A 22,688-nucleotide genomic window follows, 5' to 3' on the forward strand; every position below is an offset into this window, starting at 1 on the left:
CTCTCGCTCTCTCTCTCTCTGTCGTCTGTAGGTGTATTTCTTGCAGTGCCGTCGGGATTTTGCTTTGCTTCATCTAGAGCAGACGGAGAAGGAGTGTCTCGGCCAGCTTTCCAGGGTGACGCACATGGCGGCAAGGTAACCTTCCCCTCTTGCGCGTCCTGGTTAGAGAGAGATTTGCAAAGGGCTCCAAGGTGAACCTAATCCGTCAGGTGTTTTGCATATATGATATCGACCTTTGGAGTGAAGGAGCCCCCTTGAGTTTTCAAACCTCAAAAGACATTTAGGGGCTTTGATGCTTTGGCTTTGTTTCCTCTGCAGCAGCACTGTGAAGTCTGCTCAGTGCAGTCACAGCTGCTGATAGACAGATTTCCTTCCTCCGGGTGGAATAGATCAAAAGTCACAGTCAGAGATGTACACAAAGACCAGACCTTTTACAAAGCAAGGTGCATTCTCATTGGGAAACTTTTCACGATCGGCTCCTCCTCTAATGTTTGACGTGACGTCGGCACAGTGCCTGAGGAGCCGTATCTGACCCCCCTGGCGTCCCTGGTTCCAAGTGACAGAGGTCAAACGTGTCCTTACCTACTCTGACCCCAGCTCGTCTTCCCGCGGCACTCTACCCCTATGCTGGCATTGATAGGTCATTACAGCAGCCGCACAGAACCCACAGACAGTCCTTGCCAGGAAGAGGATTTATTTAGGGACGTGAGCCCTGCAGGTCAGTGATGAAAACTGACCACCCCCTTCTCTTAGTGTTACACGTGCCCTATGTACAGTCACACCCAATCATTTGGTGGGAGTTACAGAGAAATGGGGAGAAGGGCCATATTAAGAAATTTCACTCCACCACCATGCAAATCAGAACAGTTTTTATAATTATTTTCTCTCCTAATGATTGATGCTAAATACTTTTGGAATAGTTTGGGAGAAATAATCACCATTGGCATCTGAAATCACGATAAAGGCTTTTTGCTGCTGTACTCTAGCTGAGTGGATGTCACATAGTAGCGAGGCTGTCAGCAACCCCCTCAAAAGTATGATTTTACATACCTTCCAACTTGAAACTGAAATAACTAAGTTACAACCGCCTGAACCAAGACTGCATTCTTTTTAATGATGACCATGTTAATGATCCTGATTATTATTTAATTTGAAAGAATTATATCTCTGATATTTAGCTAGCGTCCCAGGATATTCTGATGTTCATTCCGGTTGGAGACTCCTTGTTGTGATTTGTCCATCTGCTTGATAATAGGGCTTTAGAATTTTATGAGGAGAATCTAATCTCATTAATAACTTACTTTGCCCTTTTAAAGCTATTATGACGATAGATCCTTGAGTGGGGGATATTATAACAGAGAAGAAAAGCCTCATGAAATATTTCTTCTACACAGGACAGCTGCCAGAGTGTTTTTGCTTTAGTAAAATCTTTTGGTGGGTATGAATAGTCTGAACTTGTGTTGTTTGTGCAATTTGTGCACTGGATAAAGCCACAATCGAAGTATCTCAGGAATGGTACTATTTTCTAATTTGCCTTTCCTGAGAGAAGACCTTTTTCTAGTTTATAACGAAGCTGGACAGACCAACCACAGCCATATGAAAACTGAAAACCAAACACTGCAGCCCCATCTGTTCTAAAGCATGCTGACCTTCTTACCTATAGGGCAGAGTAGGACTGCCCTTTAGGGTTTTCCACACTGCCCATCTCATTGCGGCAGATAACCTCACCTTTCTCCCACGGAGGGGATGGTGGATTTGAAACATTAGCCTTGCATTTTAGCAGCCTGATGTTTAACACTCTGTGCCACATAAGTCACCTGTGTCCATGTGAAGATGGTGCCAAACCAGCTTACAAGATGAGTCAAACATCCCAAACATTCTCAAACATCATTGAGAATGTTCCTGTATTAAGTAAATTGGAGGAATTCCCAAATTTGACTTGAATGGTTAAAACTTTGTCAGCATATCCCCCTATGGTGCATGCTAAATCTGATTTGGTTTCCAAAATTTTGTGTACTTTTGGATTGTATGTTTGGTTTCTGTTTGTAGGTATTATGGTGTATCTCAGAGGTTTAGGTCATTGGTGTTGCCCTCTTGAAGTTATGTTACATGTTTGTTTTTTTCATTTTTCAGTATATGAAACACAGGATCGATGAAACTATAGCGATAGCAAGCAGAATAAGGGTTTCTGGGGAGGGGTCAGGGAGTGTGCAGGGGCAGGGGATGAAGTGGAGACGATGCCCAGGAGTCCAGGTAGGAAAGGAATGTTTGGAAACTGAGGTACAATTCTACTGGATGTGATTGAACTATGGAACGATATGATAGATGTGTTAATTCCCAATTAATAATAAATTTGTTTCTTAAGTTGCAAATTAGCTCCGAAGAAAGGATGTCACCAAGATATAAAAAGACTTATTCTTCTAGAAGCATAAGTTATATTTGCTATCCAAACAATAGCTATATGGCTTGTCTATACCTCTGTGTCTGCTGGAAACAGTTGTTGTTCAAGCAACTTTGTTGCTGCTTTACAATATTTACCTATGTGCTAGAGAATATAGTAGAAATGTTTCATACCTAAATGAAATGTAAAAGGAAAGGCCTAGATCATCTATCTTTTTTTCAATAATAGCAACCTGGAATCACTCCAATTAAAGGCTGCAGTGGATAGTTGGAATGCCATTGTGATTGATGTTAGAAACAAGATTGCATTCCTCAAGGTAAGCCCTGAAGTGCATTTAAAGTAAATTGGCTGAATGTTGCAGGTGAGATATGTGTAAACATCTAACATTAAAAACCATTGTTAGAGAAATTTTAGAGAGATCCTATTCTTTCATTTTAGCTTTTATCATTTATATATTCTATTGGGATCAATCGCTTCTATTTGCTACATGTAACTAACATTTCAGATTTATACACATATTCACTAGCTCCTTATGTGATCCCCAGGAAACGATCAACTCAAAAATTGTGCCTCACATCTAGTTTACCTAGCATTTCAAAACTAATTATGTCCTAATAAAAAAGAAATGTCTTGTCTTGGTAAGACCAATGATCTATTTAAAAAATTGTAGGAAAATAAAATCCGTCTGTATTAGTTTCAACTTAACTTTTAAAATGTCTCCCATATGCAAAATAACAATTTCGTAATTATTGATCTAATAGCAGTAGGACCTCGTTAAAGGGAATCTAGAGGAATACCTATGAAATATTTAATAATTCATTTATGCTTATACTTACGTTTATGCTTAAAATTTTTTCACATTTATATTTATGTTTTAAGGTGGTATGTCTTCCTTACTTTAAAGATGTGTGTGTCTCTGTATCTATTAAATTATTCCATGCTAATTTTTGGTGTGGTTTCACAATACTTTCTGCAAAACCATGAAGCCCAACCCTGCAGAGCTGTGTCAGAAAGGCACGGGTCACTCTCCGGTCCTTCCCTCATGGTCTCGCTGTTTCTCTTCCTGACTCCTCCTTTGGTCGTCTTCAGTGATAGCATTTTTGTTGCTTTTCTTCAAAGTTCTGTCCTTGAAAGAACTAGTTCCTTGTTCTATTTCAAACATATGTCTCTGTGGAAATTTTGGAATGTTTTGATTTATAAGCTCTTTTCTCTAAATCCTGTGGGTTGTTTATAAAGTAATATAGTAATGAAAAATTGTGACAATACCAAGAAATGTTGAAAACGTATTAAACTTCAAGGATTAGTGTCTTATTTCTGACAGAAATTCAAGAGAATAAAGGAAAATTAGATGTGGGGCTAGAATTACAGGGTTGGGGATAAATAAAATGTAGCTATTGAATGAAAAATGCTCACATTTCTACACAAGTTTTAAAACTTTTGGTTACAAATACATACACTCGTTATTTATTAGCTAGTATGTTGCTTATGGCTTGTTGATCCTTTAAGAACTTTATTCACTTTACGAGAGTAAGTCAAAAAGTGTTGCTTCCAGGCATATGATTCATACATGCACAGGTTTATTCCAGTTACAGCATGCTTTCACATGCCTCTGTCTTCAGTAGATGGCTCTCAGTAGAACACCCATTAATGAACCTTAAAAAATCCCAATCAAAGCAATAACCTGCTTGGTCAGTTCAATTCAAGGCAGAAAGGTCAGTTGTAAAGGTTAGGGAGACTATTCCTGGGGACTCTTAAGGGGTGATCTTAATAGATCAGCTTGAAAGAAATAGGACCATCATGAGAGTTAATTATGAAGAAGCTTGAAGAAAAATGAAAACTGCATCATGAGAAAAAGCCAGGTCAGTTGCTCCAGAAATTGTGTTTTCATTGCGATCAAGCACCTGCTCGTTCTTTGAAGGCAGTAAGAGCTTCCGACAAGAGCATGAGTCTGAAAGACCAAAGGGAAAGCCTGACTTGAACGGGGAAACCCTTGTCAGCTGAGCCCCCTCTGACACCCTTGGCTGATCTGGTTGTCAGCATTTTCTGTTTCTGTCTTTTCTTTCATGTGTTCATATTGGGGTTTATCTGAGATGTGTTATTGGGGGTCACCCTCTTGAATTTGTGTTATATGCTTTCCTGTGTTTGGGTGTGCAAAACCCAGGACTGATGAACCTGAAGGGACAGCAAGTACAATAAAGGTTTAGTCGCGGGGAGGGTGGGGGGGAGGAGAGGGCAGGGGTAAAAGGAAGCTGATGTCAAGGAGTCTAAGATGGAAAAGAATGTTTGGAAACCAGTTGTGGCATCAATTGTACAATACTGGTCGATGTGATTGAACTAGGGAATGATATATGTATTAACTCCCAATAAAGAAAAAAAGAATTTCATTTGTAAAACATATCCTATCTACCCTACCACCCTGATTTTGCCCTTTCAGGCTGCTTTTGAGTCCCAAAACTCAAGAATATTTACAGAAATAAAACTTGAATTCCTTAATCATGCCAAACTGCTCTTTTGGGGTGGTATACATTGGTAAGCCCAGAATTCTTCAGGCAAGGGTTAGAGAGCTAGCATACTGCCTTCAGAAGTGTAGAGACCTACATGGAGGTTATGTGGAGAAACAGTAGTTCCACCTTTTAATATTTTTGTTCAATAAGGACTCATTTGATTTTGTATCAGTGTTTGTTAACCTACTCTCATATACCAGTGGTCCCTGTTTGAGGGCTAAAGATTATGAGGACTGAAAAATTATTACAAGGGATGTGAATTATATCTCTGAATTTTTTAAATTAAGAGACACTTCTAAAAATGCAACTGTTCATATGCGGGGCATGAAAAAGTTCTAGGAAAAATCCTATTACCTTTCAATTCCATTTTTACAGCCCCATTTTGAAGCTCCCTTATGTGTGATAGCGGTCTATAGCAGTGATTCTCAATCTGTGGGTCATGACCCCTTTGGAAGACAAACAACCCTTTCAAAGGGGTCGCCCAATTCATAACAGTAGCAAAATGACAGTTATGAAGTAGCAAAAAAAATAACTTTATGGTTGGGGCGTCACCACAACATGAGGAACTGTATTAAAGGGTCGTGGCATTAGGAAGGTTGAGAACCACTGGTCTATAGGATTGTCTCTGTAAAATATAGGTTCTTCATCCTGAAAAGGTTCTTTATTGGATTATTAAAAACTATACATTAATTATTCTCCTGTGACATGTCTTTGAAGTTGATTTTACCCAGCTTACTGTTTTTCTCCTACTAGACTCAGTACAATGAACAGATTAACAAGGTGAAGCAAGGATTTGCCTTGAGCACTCTGCCTCCAGTACAGCTTCCGCCACCGCCACCCCACCCGGACATACTGGTAAGAAAGATATGGTTTTGAGAAACTACCATCTTCACAAGGACGCGGTGGTCAAGGTATCAAACACTGAGCATGCGGCATGTCTCATGTGTTTCCCAACTGGAATAATAGCTGGCTGACTGTGAGAGGCCTAACTCTAAATATGGATTGTATTTCAGTCATGTATTTGATATCTGAAGAGGGAGTCGTTCTCACTCACCTTATCAATCTTATGGACATTATCAGGGATAACCAGTGAGACTCAGCTCTCCGGTGTCCTCTGGACTCATGTCTCAGGGCTGCCAGAACAAAAGTCCGACAAACCAAGTAGCTTACAAAACCGGAATTTATTTTTTCCATAGCTCTGGGGGCTACACGTCCAAAATCAAATTTCAAAGAACTCCATGTTCTTCTCTTTGAAGCTTCTAGGGGAGAATCCTTCCTTCCTTCGTCCAGCTTTTATTCCCAGGCGTTCTTTGCATGTTTTCTCTTAAATTCCTCAAAGTTCTTCCATCCTTTTCTCTGTTACCCGCTTCCAAAGGCGCTTCCACATTTTCAGGCATTGATTACAGTAGCAGCCGACTTCTCAGGACCAAAATTTGTGATAGGTTCCTTCGGTTGCCATGAATAGTACTACAAAAAGGCTGGTTTAAAACATCAGGAATCTATTCTACAACAGCCCTGCCAGTCTAAGATCAAGGGGTTGGCAATGCCATGATCCCTCTGAAGCCCTGAGAGAGGAGTTCTTCCTGGTGTTTTCCAGCTTCTAGTAGCACCAGGCATTGATTGGCTTGTAGCCGTATACCTCCAGTCTCTGCTTCCGACTTTGTGTGCCCATCTTCCCTCTGTGTCTTTTTTCCTCTTCATGTGAGGACCCTGGTCATACTCAATGAAAGGTCTGCCCTATCCCAGTCTGACCGCATCTTAACACATCACATCTATATGGACCCTATTTCCAATTAAGGTCATGTTCTGAAGTTCCAGGAGGGACGTGAATTTGGGGTGGGTTTGGGGTGGGGGTGTGGATCACAGTCTAGCTTAGTTCACCAGCATGTCACCCTAGATAACTAAGACATCTCCGTTTAACATAACAGGTTGTAGGCTTCACCCCTCCGCTTTTGCTGTAGACTTTCTCTTCCCTTGTTTTCTTTTCTGCCTTTAACAGCGGTGACAGCTTTCTCTTATGTCCTTTTCCTACTTGTTGCTGAGGGTCAGAGACTCTTAGAAAAATGACTTCAGATAGGATCCTGCCCTTTATCTTTCTGACACAGTACTTTTACCTAGTAAACCCATTCGGCTTTCCAAATAGCAAACAAGCAAAAAAACCCACTGCCATGGAGTTGATGCCAACGTATGTGGTGGTTAAGCAGTGGGCTGCTAACTGCTAAAGGTCCGCTCTTGAAACCATCAGCTGCTCCCAGGGAGAAAGAAAGGGCTTTCTAGTCCCCGATGGAAACGCACAGGGGCAGTTCTGTACCCTGTGCTGCGACTCAGCATCGCCTGATGGCAGAGAGAGAGGAGGAGGCGGCCCTGTCATAAGATGTCTGGGGACAGGAGGAGAGGAGGGTGTGATGTTTTAGGGCAGGTCACCTTTGCTAGTACCTTTCTGCTTATAGTAGAACCTCAAAAATATTGTTTCTACTTAAAACTATTGTTTCTACTCATGGTTGAGTGTAACAAGGAATGTAAATAATAAGTGAAGTCTGTGGAGTTACTTTATATGTTTTAAAAGCAGAATCCTACAGTTTTTATAGTTTTTCTCAGTTCAGTTTCTATACAACTGCAATTCTATATGACACTACTTTTATTGAATATCTCAGGATAAATCATCATCAAATGTAAATACTCTGAGAAGACAGTTGTTGATTAAATGACAGAGAATTCCGAAGGAATTTCTGCAGTTCTACAGGAAGTAAGACATATTCTTGTATGCTTACAAGAAACTGTGCTTTCTGCTCATATTCCCCTTACTCCAAATAGAAATTGGCTTTAGAAACTCCAAACTGATAAACAGAAGTGCTTTAGAACAGGCTACCTTCACCTGCTTCTGTGTCCAAGCATCTTGGGGGTATTGCTTCCTCTTTGAATAGTAATTCCAACTAGATCTCAGGTATTAATGAATTCTCAGATCTTCAAAATACACTTTGGAATTTCCATGAACCAGTCCAGCGTAAGCCTCATAAGACTTGCTTTAAACCTGCGAGTCTGTGAGACACAGAGTGAAAATGTGACTTCTAGTCTTTTGGACCTTTCTCCTTTCAAGAAGAGGTGTGTTACGTTCTTTTCTGGAATTTCTGAGTACCAGTATTTTGTTACTCACCAACATGAATAACACTTTTTAGAGATCCTCTTTCCACGTGTCTGCATCATTATTGGTGGGACAGAACATTAAAGATCACCTAAATCAGTGTTTTCATTTGCTATGGTTCGGTGCTGTTGAGTCGGCCTCAGCTCTTAGCAACTCATCACACAGCGCAAGACGCTGCCCTTTCCTGTGCCCTTCCCGGTTATGTTGGAGCCCATCCTTTCAATCCAGCTTGTTGACAGCCTTCCTTTTTCTTCTCTTTTTTTTTTTGCTGTCTCTTTTCTTTACCAAATATGTTCTTCTTTGGGGATTGGGATTTCCTCTTAACAGGTCAAAGGAAGTCCCTGAGACAAAATCCTTTCTAAGGAACATTGTGACTACTTCCTCCAAGACAGATTTGTTTGTTCTTGCAATTCATGGTACTTTCAAAATGTTTCACCAACACTGTAATTCAAAGCCATCTCTTCTCTAGTCATCCTTGCTCAGATTCCATTCTCTGTCCAGCTTCATAGACACATGAGGCAATGGAAAGTACTAGGGCCTGGGTTAGTCCCACCATAATCCTCAAAGGGTGCTGCAGTATGTATGTTGTTTGAGTTTTTGACTGCTGGTCAAAAAGTTCATTGGTTATGGATCCAAGCAAAATGAAATAAATCTTTCACAACTTCAGCCTTCTCTCTGGTTTTCATGATAGTGTGTATTGATCCAGTTGTGGCTTTTGATTTTCTTTACCTGGACGGTGTGATTCATATGGAAGGCTGTAATCCTTGATCTTCATCAGCCAAGTACTTCAAGTCCTCCTTCAGTTCAGCAAGCAAAGTTGTGTCATTTGCATATCACAGGTTTCCTCCAATGAGGCTTCCTCCAGTCCTGACATGGCATTCTTTTTCATATGATTCAGCTTCTCAGAATTTTTGGTTGAATAATTACTGTGAAAGGATGCAACCCTGATACACATCTTTCCTGATTTTGAATCATGCAGTATCCCTTTATTTGATGCTCCCGTGTCTTTCAATATGTTGGTAATAGAATCCTCAATATTGTCATACAAGGGTTGCATTTTTCCAGTTCTTTCAGCTTTAAAGCGTGAAGGCATATTCTTCCCTTTTGGCTTTCTCACTCCAGGTCTTTGTGCAGTTCTTCGCAATGCTTGACTTTGTCTTTTTGAGCTGCCTTTTAACATTTTCCGTTTAGCTCTTTTACTTGACCATTTCTTTCACGTGTTCAAAAGTTAATTTTGGATTCTCTTCGGACATCCACTTTTATCTTTTCTTTCTTTCTTTTTTTCTTAAGTTTTTCATGATCTTTGGTTATCTTCATGTATGATGTTCTTAATGCCATTCCACAAATCATCTGGTCTTAGTGTTTAATGCATCCAGTCTCATTTAATAGATTGATAACTTGGAAATCAGGGTGACACAGGTAGGTAGGAGGAAAAGTAGGCATAGAACCAAATTCTTCTCTCATTAAGTACTTTCCAGTATATTTCACTGCTCTCTGCTTTTCTAAATAGTCATACGGTTTGCGAATGCTATATAGCATACTTTAAACAGAGTGTACTAAATGCTTTATATCTGCATATGAATCACTGTTTTCTCTCAAACATTATGAGTTTAGCGTGATGCCTCTAAACATGATGCGTACAGAGTGTTGCCTAGAGTGTTACCTCCCTATGTGAACAGGTAAGTGTCCAGCTGCTGTTACAGTTTTCACGTTGTGTGTTTTAGATGCAGCGATTCTTAGGAAGACCCCTTGTGAAAGAAGCCCACTTTAGACCTATACTCACGGTTCCCCCCATGCCTGCAGTTTGCTCTGGAGTCATCGCTGCACCTGCTGCACCGAGAGCCCCCCTGGTACAGAGCCGCATACACATTAATTCGTTCTTTATTGTACCGTAGATTTCTTGAGTGAATACATTCTTTTGTTTATTGAAATGATAGAATGATAATGATGGTAATGGTGGTAGTGATGATCATTTAATGGTAACTAAATGACTGTTTTGGTGTGAGGTACATATATTTTTTAATTATTCCTAGCTAAGCTTGTCAATACAAAAAATAAGTTACATTTTATATGAGAGAGCTTTATATAATTATAATTTACTTTGGTAATAGACAACAATTTGAGGTAGATTGATATTTTAAATCAACAATTCATTTTTAGCATACGTTTGCATAGATTTCAAAGCAAAGAGGTTGAATTATGACAAACATTATCATACCACAAAGATAGAGGAAAATGATGTTTACACATATGAGGGGGTACCCAAAACAAACTGGAATTTTTTTTTCAAAGCTACGTATTTAATTTTTTTTTTTTTAACAAAACAATCTTATCACCCTCAAAGTACTCTCCATTACACCTAATGCGTTTGTCAAATCTGCGATTCCATTCTTGGAAACATTTTTCAAACTGATCTGTTTGAATGGCAGACAATACCTTCCCTCGCTTTTTTCTTCAACTCTTCTATGTTGTTAAATCTCTGTCCTTTCCTGTCCCTCTTCATTCGTGGAAACCAAAAGAATCACACAGAGCGAGGCCTGGAGAGTCAGGTGTGTGGAGCAAGGGCGGTATGCTGCTTTTGCCAAAAGTTGGCGCACTGAGATGGCTGCATGATATGTACAACAGACCAAGCACCGCCCAGCGCTGGCCGTGCTCACAAGTGCCCTTCTGCTTGGGCCCTTGTTGCAGCCACCATCTAGTCAAGGGCTTCCCCCTTTTTTGCTGCCTCTCTCCTGTGCCAAGCATGATGTCCTTTGCCAGGAAGCGGTCTCTTCTGATGACCTGTCCAAAGTACATGAGACAGAGTTTCACCATCCTTGCTTCTAAGAAGCATTCTGCCTATCTACATCATCTCAGACAGATGTTTGGTTATTGGCAGTCCATGGTACTTTCAAAATTCTTCACCGCAACCTGATAGAAATGCACTGATTCTTCAGTCTTCTTTATTCAGTGTCAACTTTCACACACATAGGAGGTGACTGAAAATACTATTACCGTGTCTTGGGTCAGGTTCACCTTAGTCCTCAAAGCCACAGGCATAGAGGTTATTACTTACAGCACATATTTGGGGGAACATAATTCAATTGGAAACATTGTTGTGTTACAGTAAAACATGGGAACCTTATAAAAGGTTTATGTATATCTGTATTACTCTCCTTCACTTTTCATTTCGCCTACTTTCAGTCACTCGAGGTTTGGAAATGTCATGTTAGTCTCAGTCTTTGAAGCTGATGGGTTCCATTTTTCCTATTGCGAGCAGCTCTGTTCTCCTTGCAGATGACTGGCATCGCCTGGGCTGTGCCGGCCCCTGTGCGGGAGGCTCTGTCTCCCGGTGCAGTTCTGGGGAGTGACCGTACCACAGTGAATTGGGAGAGGCTTGTGGACAGACTGAAAACTGCCTTTCCACAGCAGTCCAGGTACCTAGTACTTATTTAGAGGTGGGCGCTGTGCTGCAATTTCCTTAGATAGATTCCTGACAAATATTTCACAGAAATTTAACATTCCCCCCGCCCCCCAGATCACAGACATCTCTGCATCATGACCTTGATAAAGAAAATGAAATCTTATTAAGATGGGATAGTGTTGTAGAAAACCCAAGCTTCTTCACTAATACTCATATTAACTTAAATCATAAAAGAATAATTTTTCTTAATTCAGATTTGCTCATCTCCTGAAAGTACAAGTAGTTGTAAACCTCTGCAGTGTTAATGCCAACCAACTACAACAATGAACTTGATAACCTACTGCCAACGTGGATCTTAAATTGACTGTATGCTAAGTAAGCCTACACAGCATCAGGTTTAGTTTTCTATGTTGTTAATTGTGTTGAAGTTCCTTACAGTTTCTTTGTTACAAAATACAATTAAAGGCAAGAAATCCTAGTTTCAGTATGTCTTTCACAGTTCTGACATTAGCAAGAGGATAGAATTCTATTCCAAGAGAAATGAAGATTCTTTATATCTGCTCTTATATTCAAGGAACTGATACTAGTTTTTAACCAGTGTTTTAAACACCAACAGGATTGGATTTTGTCTTTTTAAATACTACAAGAGCAAATAGATAATGAAAATAGAACGATGTAATGGTTGTTTTAAATCTGTTTACAAAATGTGTAAATAGCAAGGTCAGGGTTGTTTGAGAAGGTCAGCATTCACCTGACACTTCATTTGGGAAAGAGAAATATTTCATCTTCTCTTGTCCTACCAATAAGATAGATGAAAAGAAACATAATCAATACAAAGCTTTTAATCTTTGGTTTCCTGTTCCTTTTATTTTTCCCCCCGTTTCTGTGTGTTACAAAAAATAGAAGTATTTGCCTGATAGAAAAGAGAAACAAATGGTGATGTCATTAGAAAGGAATGTCCTAGTCCTGAGCAAAAGAACATTCAGATTTTGGGGGCGGTGTTGGGGTAGGGGTGTGGGGGGCTGTGGGCGGTGCGTGATTCAAAAGGGGAAATGCGTATCACTCGAGAACATTAAGGGAAAACTTTTGTTTTAATTTTGATTTGACATAAAAAATAAAAAATTAAAATAAAAAAAATGTCTGATTTGACATAAATGCAAATGGACCTGTGGTTACTCTTTTAGATTTGAGATCTGACATGTTACCTCTACATGCTCTGTATCAATCATGTGATAAGCTTTTATATCTTGTTTGAAGAGCACATCCTCGACAGTAGGAGAAATAACCGAGACCTCTTCCTTGGTCTCTTCCAGAAAAGAGCTCACAGATCTATTACAAAAAGTGAAGGATGCTAATGGGAAGTCGTTCTCTGCGCTGACATTTGATGAAGTTGTTTGCAAGATTTGCCAGCTCATTGAACCCGAAAGATCTCAGGTAAAGAAGCCGTCTCTTTGACCTCACTTCTAGGAGTTAGCTGTTTTAATGATCTCCATATCATGTTAGAAAATCGATAGCCTCTAATCACAATAATTCATCTATTAAGAGTAAATAATTCAACAGCGTCAATTTGAGAAATGATAAAGAAAACCTTTCCTTAAGAAATACTGCTGTCTCTACAGCAAGCTCTACCTTTATTACTCTGTAGGCCTCTCTCCGGCCCTCAGCCTCTGCCCTGCTCAGGCAATGTCAACAAAACTCTTGCAGGGCTGCCAATAAATACCCAGAGGGTATGCTACTCTGCTCTGAGCCTCACCCCAAAGGCACTCAGCTCCACCTCCAAGGGTCAGCAAATCCAGCTCCCCCAATTAAGTGCCCAGCGGCATCCCACTCTATAAGCCACCCTGCTGCCCCAAAGCACTGGATTTGACTAACTTGTGGGCTGGGAAATCCGCAGCTCTGTCTCACACTCTGACTCCTGGTTCTGCTGCCGCCGCCACTCCTCTGGTATCCAAGGAGGTTCCGTGCTCAGGACCTGCTTATTGCTCATGAGCTCTTCACCTTTCTACTTCTGAGATGGCTTCTTTTATAATCACTAGGCTTCCAATATCAGTTAGCTCTGTTAGCAGTTAACATAGATGAATCATATAACCCATACTGGTGTCTCTCCCACCTTCTTACCCGAGACCCATCAGGAAAAGGACGGTTGTTGGTCGGAGTCACAATGGTTATGGCTAGAAGAGTCATAGTAAACGATTCTAAAGTAAGACCGTCTCCTTGTAATTTACTCCAGGTTACTCTGAAAGAATCCCCTAGGGGGTGCTTAAAACTAATTTTATGAAAAGATGTTAATTAATAGAACATATAGAGGTATTTTTGTCATCACATGGCTCTGCTTCTATAAATAAGAATTTCTAAGAGTTTGGTTGAAAATTCTAAGGAATTTTCATGATTCTGACTGACTTTTACTTTTTGCTAATTCTTGCTATGCTCCCTTGCAAGCGAAATACTTCTGTTGTCACTGTTCAGAGCAATTGGAAAGGGAGAGCTAGAGGGAGGGAGAGACCAAGGACAGACATGCAGCACGCAAGAAGGTGAAGAAAGTCAGAGAGAGCGAAAACAAAGGAACCCCGTGTTAATAAACTTTTGGGACAGAAATAAATGATTATGTCTAAAAGGAGCCCGTACTACCCCCCACCCCTGCTGTGGCACCAGCAGAATGGTGAAGAGAGGTGGGGAGGTTTCTGTGAGGGGTCTTGAGAATGTGAAGTGTCCAATGGTTAGAGATGCTGGCTATGGCTGAGAGCTGTACCCTTTCGACATGTTTATAAAAAATTAAGTATAGTTTTCCTACTTCTAGACTCAAGATGAATCAGCACTGAGTGGGAATTGTGATTCACCCAGATATTCACCACAGCCAAATGCTGCCCAGTCCCCAAAACCAGCCTGGGGGACCCTCAGCTCACAAGGTTCTGACACATGGGAAGGGGCCAATAATTTGGTGAGAATGGAACTTTTGATTCTGAGCAAATTTTTATTTGGGGGAAATAAATGAGCTGGATTTAATTAACCTCACTTGTGTTTTCTCCAGGATGAAGATGAAGACGAAGAGGAACCTTGTGTGATCTGTCATGAGAATCTCTCTGCAGAAAACCTCTCTGTTTTACCCTGTGCTCACAAGTTCCATGCTCAAGTAACTGATTTTTCATATTTTACTGTTAACCAGCTTAGCGCCTGACCTCCGCTCACATGGGTAGATGGCATCATCCATTGCTGTGTCCCGCATTCTCACTGGGTGTGACGGTGGGCTTGTGGGCACCACACAAGAACCTGTTGCTTTATGGCTAGCCATGGATTACTCCATGCTTCCTGATCTCTCCAGACACGTTAGAAGAAAAGTGACCAATGTTGAGATTTCAATGACACAGAGTAGACCGTTCCTTTCACTAGGCTGGGAGGAATGTTGGTGACACAGCACACTTCCTGGCAGAACTAACAACAGTGCTACTTGAGCTTGAGTTGCCGTGAATATCAAACACTGTCCTTGTGTAAAAACCTGCACTCGTACCTATTAATCATGCCCTACCCTTATAAAGCCTAAGACTTATCTCAGCAGTCTGTCCAGGCTCCCAGATTTATCTTGGAAGATGCCCAGGCTTAACATGAGCATTTGTGGTTAGAAAAATGTGATGCTGGTATATCTTTTGTAGATTCGTGACATTCATATAGATTAATATCTGTTGTTGCTTCTGTGCAAGAACTATTGATACACAATTTATGTTCCAAGTCTTCTGTGGCAGAGATGTAACTTAACACGGGAAACAATAATCTTACACAAGAAATGTTCCTCAGGGAAGTGAGCAATAGCTAGTTCATTCAGACCATATCAGTAAAACATTGCCTCAAGTATATGTGATATCTAGTCTGATATATAAAGAGAGTTGTACAGAATGACCAATCCCGAAATATCTCTAGGAAAGATACTTCACCACTAGGTATTCTCATTTGTAGTTTTAAATTCCTCATCATTTAGGAACAGATTTTAAATAAAGCTTACTTTGTTGTCATTGCCCATTGAATAGAAAGCAAGTATTTTATTCATTTTGCTTTCTAGGGTCAAAGTTGATAGGCTTCATATATACGGCCTAGTCCTAATCCTTTCTTATCTGGCCTAGCCTTCCTGTAGTCAGGCAGAGAAACATTACTGGTTACAGGAGAGCCAGTATTCATATCAATGTCATGGACAAGGCATGCTCCCATCATTACCCAGGAAGGACCAATCTGGAAAGCATATCCCTCGCTTAGTAATTTTAACTTAAAATCCATATGCTCGTGATAGCAGACATTTTTGACTCCTGTATGCTTAGTCATGATTTTTACTTGGTTATGAAATGTGAAGAATCTATTATAAAATAAAGCAGAGAGAGAATAGAAGTATAGCAACTCTCTCTGATATCCTTAACAGCAAGAACTACAATCCATTTCCCAAACCATTGAGATTATTCTGAAAATCTGGATTGGCTCTTCGAGGTGCGAATATGAGTAGCATTATTATAGCTGAAAGAAGGTGGTCTGTGGTTAGCAGCCCGACTGCTCAGAGGATCTCAGGGAAGGAGCCAGGACGGTAGCATTTGACCGATTGATCTGCCAGATAGGACTTTAAGATCTAGCAGAAGACACGTTGGTTGGGATCCCTGTATAACAGCTACCTCTGCTAATCTGAATCTTAGAGACTGACATGGGTCTTTTGCTTCCTCAGTGCATTCAACCGTGGCTGATACAGCAGGGGACATGCCCAACCTGCAGACTCCATGTCTTCCTGCCAGAAGAATTCCCTGGTCCCTCCGGCCGGCAGTTATCCAAGATCTGATCCAAAGGGGTGACTGTGCTAAGCAAGTTCAGTTCAGATGCCAACATTTCTTTCTTTCAGTATGAGTCGATAGTGTGAGTGGTGTGCAGCATGCTCTTCAGAGCTGTGCAAAGGAAGCAAGTTAATTCTATCAAACTTGCAGACATAAAGCGTAGTATAGATCTCCAGGCTTATCAACTGAACTGTGCCGACTTAACTAGACTAGAATTTTAAGTTATAGAATGTTTGTTCCTATCTCAGTGGGTGTTTTCTTCCAATGTAAACATAAGTGTGAGAGTACCTCGTAGAAGTATTTCCTTCTCCTTTATACTATGCCACTCACTCTTTGATACTCTGCAAGTATACTGCATTTCAATGTTCGCAAAGAAATTTGAGCAAGGAAAAAAAAATGAGCAAGAATTACAATGCTAGCGTGGAGCACTCCCTTTAACTTTTAAAACTACTTACTACAAAGTTCAACTAATAGAATATTATCTGTTTGTTTGTTTGTTTTTCCCCATTTCCTTTCTGTGTTCTAAAAAGACACCCAAGTAGAGATCAAGAGCTATTTAAGGTTGGGGCCTTTGAATGTGATGTTGGAGCTGGCTAGTATTTGGTTTGTGAGAGATTACTTGTAAGGATTCAGAAAGCTTGCTAGTCGGTTGTCAAATCATTCAGAACTTAAAAATCTTCTGTCATGGAAGTATTCACACTATAGAAATTGGTAAATGTGATAAATAATAGTTCCTCTCCTGTGAACCTGGAGCCTTGGGGTGTAGTGGATCCTGTGAGGTCAGCAGTTTGAAACCACTGGCCTCTCTACAGGAGAAAGGTGAGGCTTTCTACTCCAGAAATTACTTACAGTTTTGGAAACTCTTGGTCCATTTCGACTCTGCCCTACAGAGTCGCTATGAGTTGGAATTGACTCAATGGCAGAGAGTTTGATTTTGGGATTTTGCCCTGAAGCAGCTGATTGTTGAACATTTGTTAGCATACACTGGGAACATGTTGGGTTTCGTCTTTGTCGTCCCAGTCATTTGCGTAGCACTTACATAAGTACTCCCAGTTCAGAAAGCCATAGGGAAGGAGTTCATATGCAAAGTAAATCACTTGTTCAGTTGAATAATTGAGACCCTGTGTTTACTTGTAAATATGCTAACTTTGGACCTTAATCATTTAAACTTTGGAGAGATTTATTTCTGCCGTAAAACTGTATGGTTTCATTTCTGATCTGAGCAAGGGAACTATAGCGTATGTCTGTGGTTGTCTCTGATGGCAGAGTTGATATCCTTGGCCTAAGTTCCATATCTACAGCTTGTCACCGAGAACTCTCAGTTGTATAGATGAGAAACCTGTTTTGAAGACTGTGTTGTGTAAATGCTTAAGTGATGTATATATGTTTTGCTTCACAAGTAAAAGAACTCAGAGTTAACATGTAATGCAAATGTGCCATAGCTTATATTCACTGTGTCAAACTCATTAACTTAAAGAAAGGAATAAATGATTCCTAATGCCACACCATTTTATCTATATATTTGATTGTAAATGTGTCCTGACACTACTTTAAATCACTATTAAAAGCTTTTGTTTCTGTTTAGTTAGATGTTTCTGTTTAGTTAGATCTTATATAATGAGAATGAACTGTAATGTGAAAAAATGAAACAAGGTAATACACTAGACATGTAAAATTCCAAGACTGTCTTACCATCACAGAATAAAGAATTTACAGGGTTTAGTAGTCATATCTTGTCTAGCATCCCAAGATTGTGATCATACAGCAAATGACTATGTAACAAAAATGTTTTTCAGTTCATGTGTACAATTGTAATTTCATTTATACTTGGGAAAGAATAAATCATTCTTGATTGAAATCTTTTCTCGTGTGTATTTCAGTTTAAATATGTGTCTGGTAGGTTAAAATGGAAGTACCTGGTAAAATCTGAAATGGCTGGCTTGAGTTCTGAGGTCTTTTTTGCTTTCACCGAAACAGCCATTTATCAGTGCAGATGTAACCACGTAGCGAAGGACATGGTTTTTCTCATGCTCAAGCAGTGTTCCTAAGAGGAGCCCCGACCTTGATCTAAATCTCCCATGGGACTACCCACAGGAAAAGTCCTGCTTGAACAGCCTGTTCTAAGGAAGTACTTAACCTTAGTGACTGCCGCGCTAGTGGCATGTACCCTAGCGATACCTGCTGTAACCACGCTAAGAAAGACACAGATGTGCTCGAAGCCCATTGCCTTGCATTCTCGCACTACTGGGATGACCTACTGTAGGATCATCTTGTTATAGGAAGGCCCACGTTGGGCTTGCCCTGTAAGGTACTGCTACAGGAAGTCCCTTCTTGTCAAGATCCCAGTGTGTCAACTGCCAACCGAGTTGTGTGTTTCAGGTTCTTCTTGCCCCTGGGGAGCCCTGGTGGCAGAGTGGGCTACTCATGGGACTGCTCGCTCAGCAGTGGAAGACCACCCACTGCTTCGCAGGATGAAGACGGCGCTTTCTAGTCCCGTGAAGATTCCCAGTCTCAGGAACTCACGTGAGCACTTCTACTCTGTTCTATAGGGTCTCCATGAGTCAGAAACAGCTTGATGACAGTGAGCTTGGTTATTTGTTTTATTATCCCCCATGAAATGTCCCTGACTCTTGCTCTGTGGAATTCAGTCTCTTCCTAAGCAGAGTGGTCTCATTACCGTCAATACAATTCCTAGCCTTTTTACTTTAACCGAGTTAAGTGTTCAGTATTCTGGGGAACATGTATTTAAAAGCTACTTTAAATCGTCATTTCAAATTTTTTTTCTGTATACATATCCTTAAACCTGTTTTTGTTTTTTGTATTGAGAATGGATAGGAAAATGCGAAGGAAAATATCTAGGAAGACAGCATTTACATCTGTTAAATGGCAAGCTCGTGGCCTTGTAGACTACCAGAGACTTTAGAGCCCTTTGCAAATCATCAAGCCTAAAGCCCATTGCCATGGAGAGCCAATTCCAACTCATAGTGACCCTATGGGACAGAGAATAAGCCCCCTGGGATTTCCCTTTCTGTAATCTGTATGCATGCATTTGATGGTGACAAAAATGAAACATGCAGCCAGAAGAACAAATAACTCTGTATTGGAAGAAGTGTTTCTTAGAAGGATGGTGAGACTTAATTTTACACATTGTGAGCATGATATCGGGAGAGACAAGGCCCTGGAGGACATCATGCTTGATAGAGGGATAGCGAAAAAGTATTTGTTGTGGGCAGATAAAGTCCAGGTTGATTAGAGAAATTCTAAGTTTATTTCTGCAAGCATTCAACAGAAGGAAACAACCTCCCAAGCTGCTTCCAAAATTCAGTGAGAAGCAAGCAGGTTATATGCTCTAAGCTATGTTGCAAGCTCCAGGGAATGTTCCACAGGGTTGTTACAGTGAAAAGTCATCACGTTAGAACAAAGACATGGTTCACAGAAAACAGGGAGACAACTTTGGGTTTTTCACTCCCTCAGGACGTAGGCTTCATCGTTTATCAAAATGGCCTTGCTCGCCCATGTTGCCCAAACTCACAGACGAACGTTAAAGAGAATTTCTCTGCAGGGGCTGTTGAATTTCGGTTTTTAGCTATCTAGATCCCACTCCTGCTGCATGCTACATTTCCAGGATTTAAGTAACCCTGTCCCTCCTTCTATCAGATTCCCACAATGACTGCAGTAATTGGGCTCCAATGTAGAAACCAGTATGAGGATGGTGTAGGATTGAGTAGCATTTTCCTATTTATTAAATAGTATGCTACTTAAAGCAACTTGAACCTTTAAGATCTTACTTTGATGCCTTGGATAAGGTTCAGGACACCTGTCGCTGTTTTAGCTAAATACAGAGATCAGGTTGATTCAAGAAATTCTAAGATTATTTCTGCAAGCACTTCACAGAAGGAATCAGAGGGGTTAAAGTCTCCCCAAACTGCTTCCAAAAATTCAGTGAATTTGGGCAAGCAAATTATAGACCCTCAACTTGGTGACAAATTGAGGGAATGTTGAACAAGTGTGTTACAATGAACAGAGAGCTCAGCAAGGGGACAAAGGCGGCACAGTTGGTTCACAGAAATGGGAGGCAGCCTCTCACTCCCTCAAGGTCTCAGGCTCCATTCTTTATCTACAAGGCCTGTCCTGTCCAGATGGCTTTGTACATCTGAACTTGCTGAATTAGAATATTCGTAAGTTTAAAAGGGAACTTTACTTCTAGAAAAGGGGTGGTTGTTACATTTAGATTTTTCTGAAAACCAAGTCTTAAACCGATCAGACCTCAAACCATGTCATGTATCCAGCATTGATTAACAGCAAGCTAACTGCCACCCCTTATCAACTTTATAATCATAAGTCAAAACGGATTGCTTTTGGGGTTCCAATTCGTACACACCCAGGCTTATTCCAAACGTAATGCAAGTGTAAACACATCTCTGTGATCAGGGCATGACTGCAGACAGGTTCCCTCAGTGATGCACTTTCTTAGCGTCCTTAGGTTGCTTAAAAAAAAAAAAAGTCCAATAAATCAAGGCTATGGTGTCTTACTTACAGCCTTGAAAACCCTGTAAGATAGTTCTACCCACTCCTATAGGATCTCTCTGATTCAGATTCAGCTGCAGGGAGGTTTCTTCATACTTTTTAAAGGAATTTTAAGATTGTGAATTAGGTGGGAAGGGGGTTACCTTTCAGACTATCAACTATGCGCTCAGCAGGGACAGCATCCATCAATACCACCAGCGTCCCTGCATTCTATCCCACCATCCCCCGTGATTTCTCTTCTTCCTCTTATGGAGCTCCATCCTCCCTTTCATGGCAGTCAGTACCTGTCAACAGACCGGTCCACTGCTTCGTCCTCCCACCCCGGCCCTCCCTGGCTTGGGAACCTCCAAAATCTGTTCCCTTCGGTATGCCAGTCTTTTTCTTGGATTTTACCCTTACAGTATAGGTCTCGTACAAGGTTCTGTTTGCGATGACTCGCTGTGCTCGGCATAATGTTCTCCATCCAGGCCCACCCATGCCATGAGACGTTTTGTGGTTTTCGTCATGTGTTTAAGCGACGTGTAGCATTCCATTGAACGTAAGTACCAAAGCTTCTTTCTTCATTCTGCAGGTGGGTACTTGGGCAATTTCCATCTTCTTGATCAGTGCTGTGGCGAACAAGGGCGTGCATGTGTCTGTTTGTGTTATGGCTCTGAACTCCTTTAGGGGGTATACCCAGTGAGGGATTGCTCGGCTCCATGGCCTTTCTAGTTTCAGTCAAGCTAGGTAGCAGCATAGTCGTCGTAGCCAGTCCCTGAGCTTCTCCAGCATTTGGATGTCACTATTCATCTAAGTGGTATCATTGTTTCGATTTGTGTTTCCTCGATGGCTAAGGATAATGAACATGTTACATGTTTTTTAGGCATTTGTATGTCATTTTATTGTAAATTGTCTATTCTTGTCTTTTGGCCACTTTTTAATTGAATTGTCAAATCTTCCCATTGTTTCCAACAATTTTGGTCAAGTCCCTGGGATTGTGTACATATAAAGCCATATCACCTGAAAATAGTGGATTTCGCGTCTTTGTGTCTTTAGATTCCTTGAGCTTTCTCTCGTCTCATGATTCCAGTTAAGACTTCCAGCGCACGGTTGAATAAGCGTGGTGATAACAGGCACAGGGCGGATTCTTTCACCTTTTCCCAGTTGAGTGAGAGACAGGAGTATGGACTTTGGGAAATGTCCCTTCTATTCCTATTTTGTTGTGTTCTTATCAAGTGTGGTTGTTGGATATTGTCTTTTCTGCAGTCATTTTTGTATGATCATATCTTTCTTAATCTTTGTCTTGTTTATGTGGTGAATTGTATAGATTATTTTCCTAATACTGAATGATCATTGCATATCTGGTATGAATAACACTTAATCGTGGTGCATTTATATATATAGTTTGATACCATTGGCCTGGGGGTTTTTTCTGACAATTTTTTCATCTATGTTCATAAAGGATTTGGTCTGTAGTTTTTTATCTTTGTGCTGTCTTGGAAGATTGCTATATTTTGCTATATTCTGGAATCGTTTGTATAGAATTGGTGTTAGCGCTTCCCTGAATACTTGGTAAAATTCCCCAGTGAAGCCATCTGGTTGTGGATTTTTCTTGGTTGGAATTTGTTAATGACCTGATCGATTTAGTTTCTACTTAGGAGTCTGTTGAGGTCCTCTACATCAGTCTGCATTAATTTAGGTAGATAGTATGCTTCTCGAAATATGTCCATTAGTACACGTTTTTACATTTGTTGGAGTACAGTCTTTTGTAATAATGCGATATTATTATTCTTATTTATTTATTTTAAATGTGTTATTAATTGGGAGTTTATACATATATCATTATCATTCCGTAGTTCAATCTCAAGCAGAATTGTACACTTGCTAGCACAGTCAGTTTCCAAACATTCGTTTTCTTCCTGCACTCCCTGAC

General features: G+C 40.5%; 1 protein-coding gene across 7 annotated transcripts in view; it reads left to right on the plus strand.

The window, feature by feature from the left end:
• DZIP3 (DAZ interacting zinc finger protein 3) overlaps positions 1-17,089 on the plus strand; it is a 107,950-nt gene extending 90,861 nt beyond the window's left edge. For all 7 annotated transcript variants that reach the window (XM_004706463.2, XM_045286172.1, XM_045286173.1 and 4 more), the window contains 9 exons: positions 32-135; positions 2,630-2,717; positions 5,659-5,760; positions 9,772-9,897; positions 11,324-11,463; positions 12,764-12,884; positions 14,248-14,388; positions 14,479-14,580; positions 16,147-17,089. In XM_004706463.2, the coding sequence (XP_004706520.1) occupies positions 32-135; positions 2,630-2,717; positions 5,659-5,760; positions 9,772-9,897; positions 11,324-11,463; positions 12,764-12,884; positions 14,248-14,388; positions 14,479-14,580; positions 16,147-16,257 (1,035 nt within the window). In that variant the 3' untranslated portion in view covers positions 16,258-17,089. The remainder of the gene's footprint in view (positions 1-31; positions 136-2,629; positions 2,718-5,658; positions 5,761-9,771; positions 9,898-11,323; positions 11,464-12,763; positions 12,885-14,247; positions 14,389-14,478; positions 14,581-16,146) is intronic.
• The last annotated feature ends 5,599 nt before the right edge of the window (positions 17,090-22,688 follow it).

The sequence above is a fragment of the Echinops telfairi genome, unplaced genomic scaffold (assembly GCF_000313985.2).
Source record: "Echinops telfairi isolate 266 unplaced genomic scaffold, ASM31398v2 ScPeMD7_6;HRSCAF=24_0, whole genome shotgun sequence".
Lineage (NCBI taxonomy): Eukaryota > Metazoa > Chordata > Mammalia > Afrosoricida > Tenrecidae > Echinops > Echinops telfairi.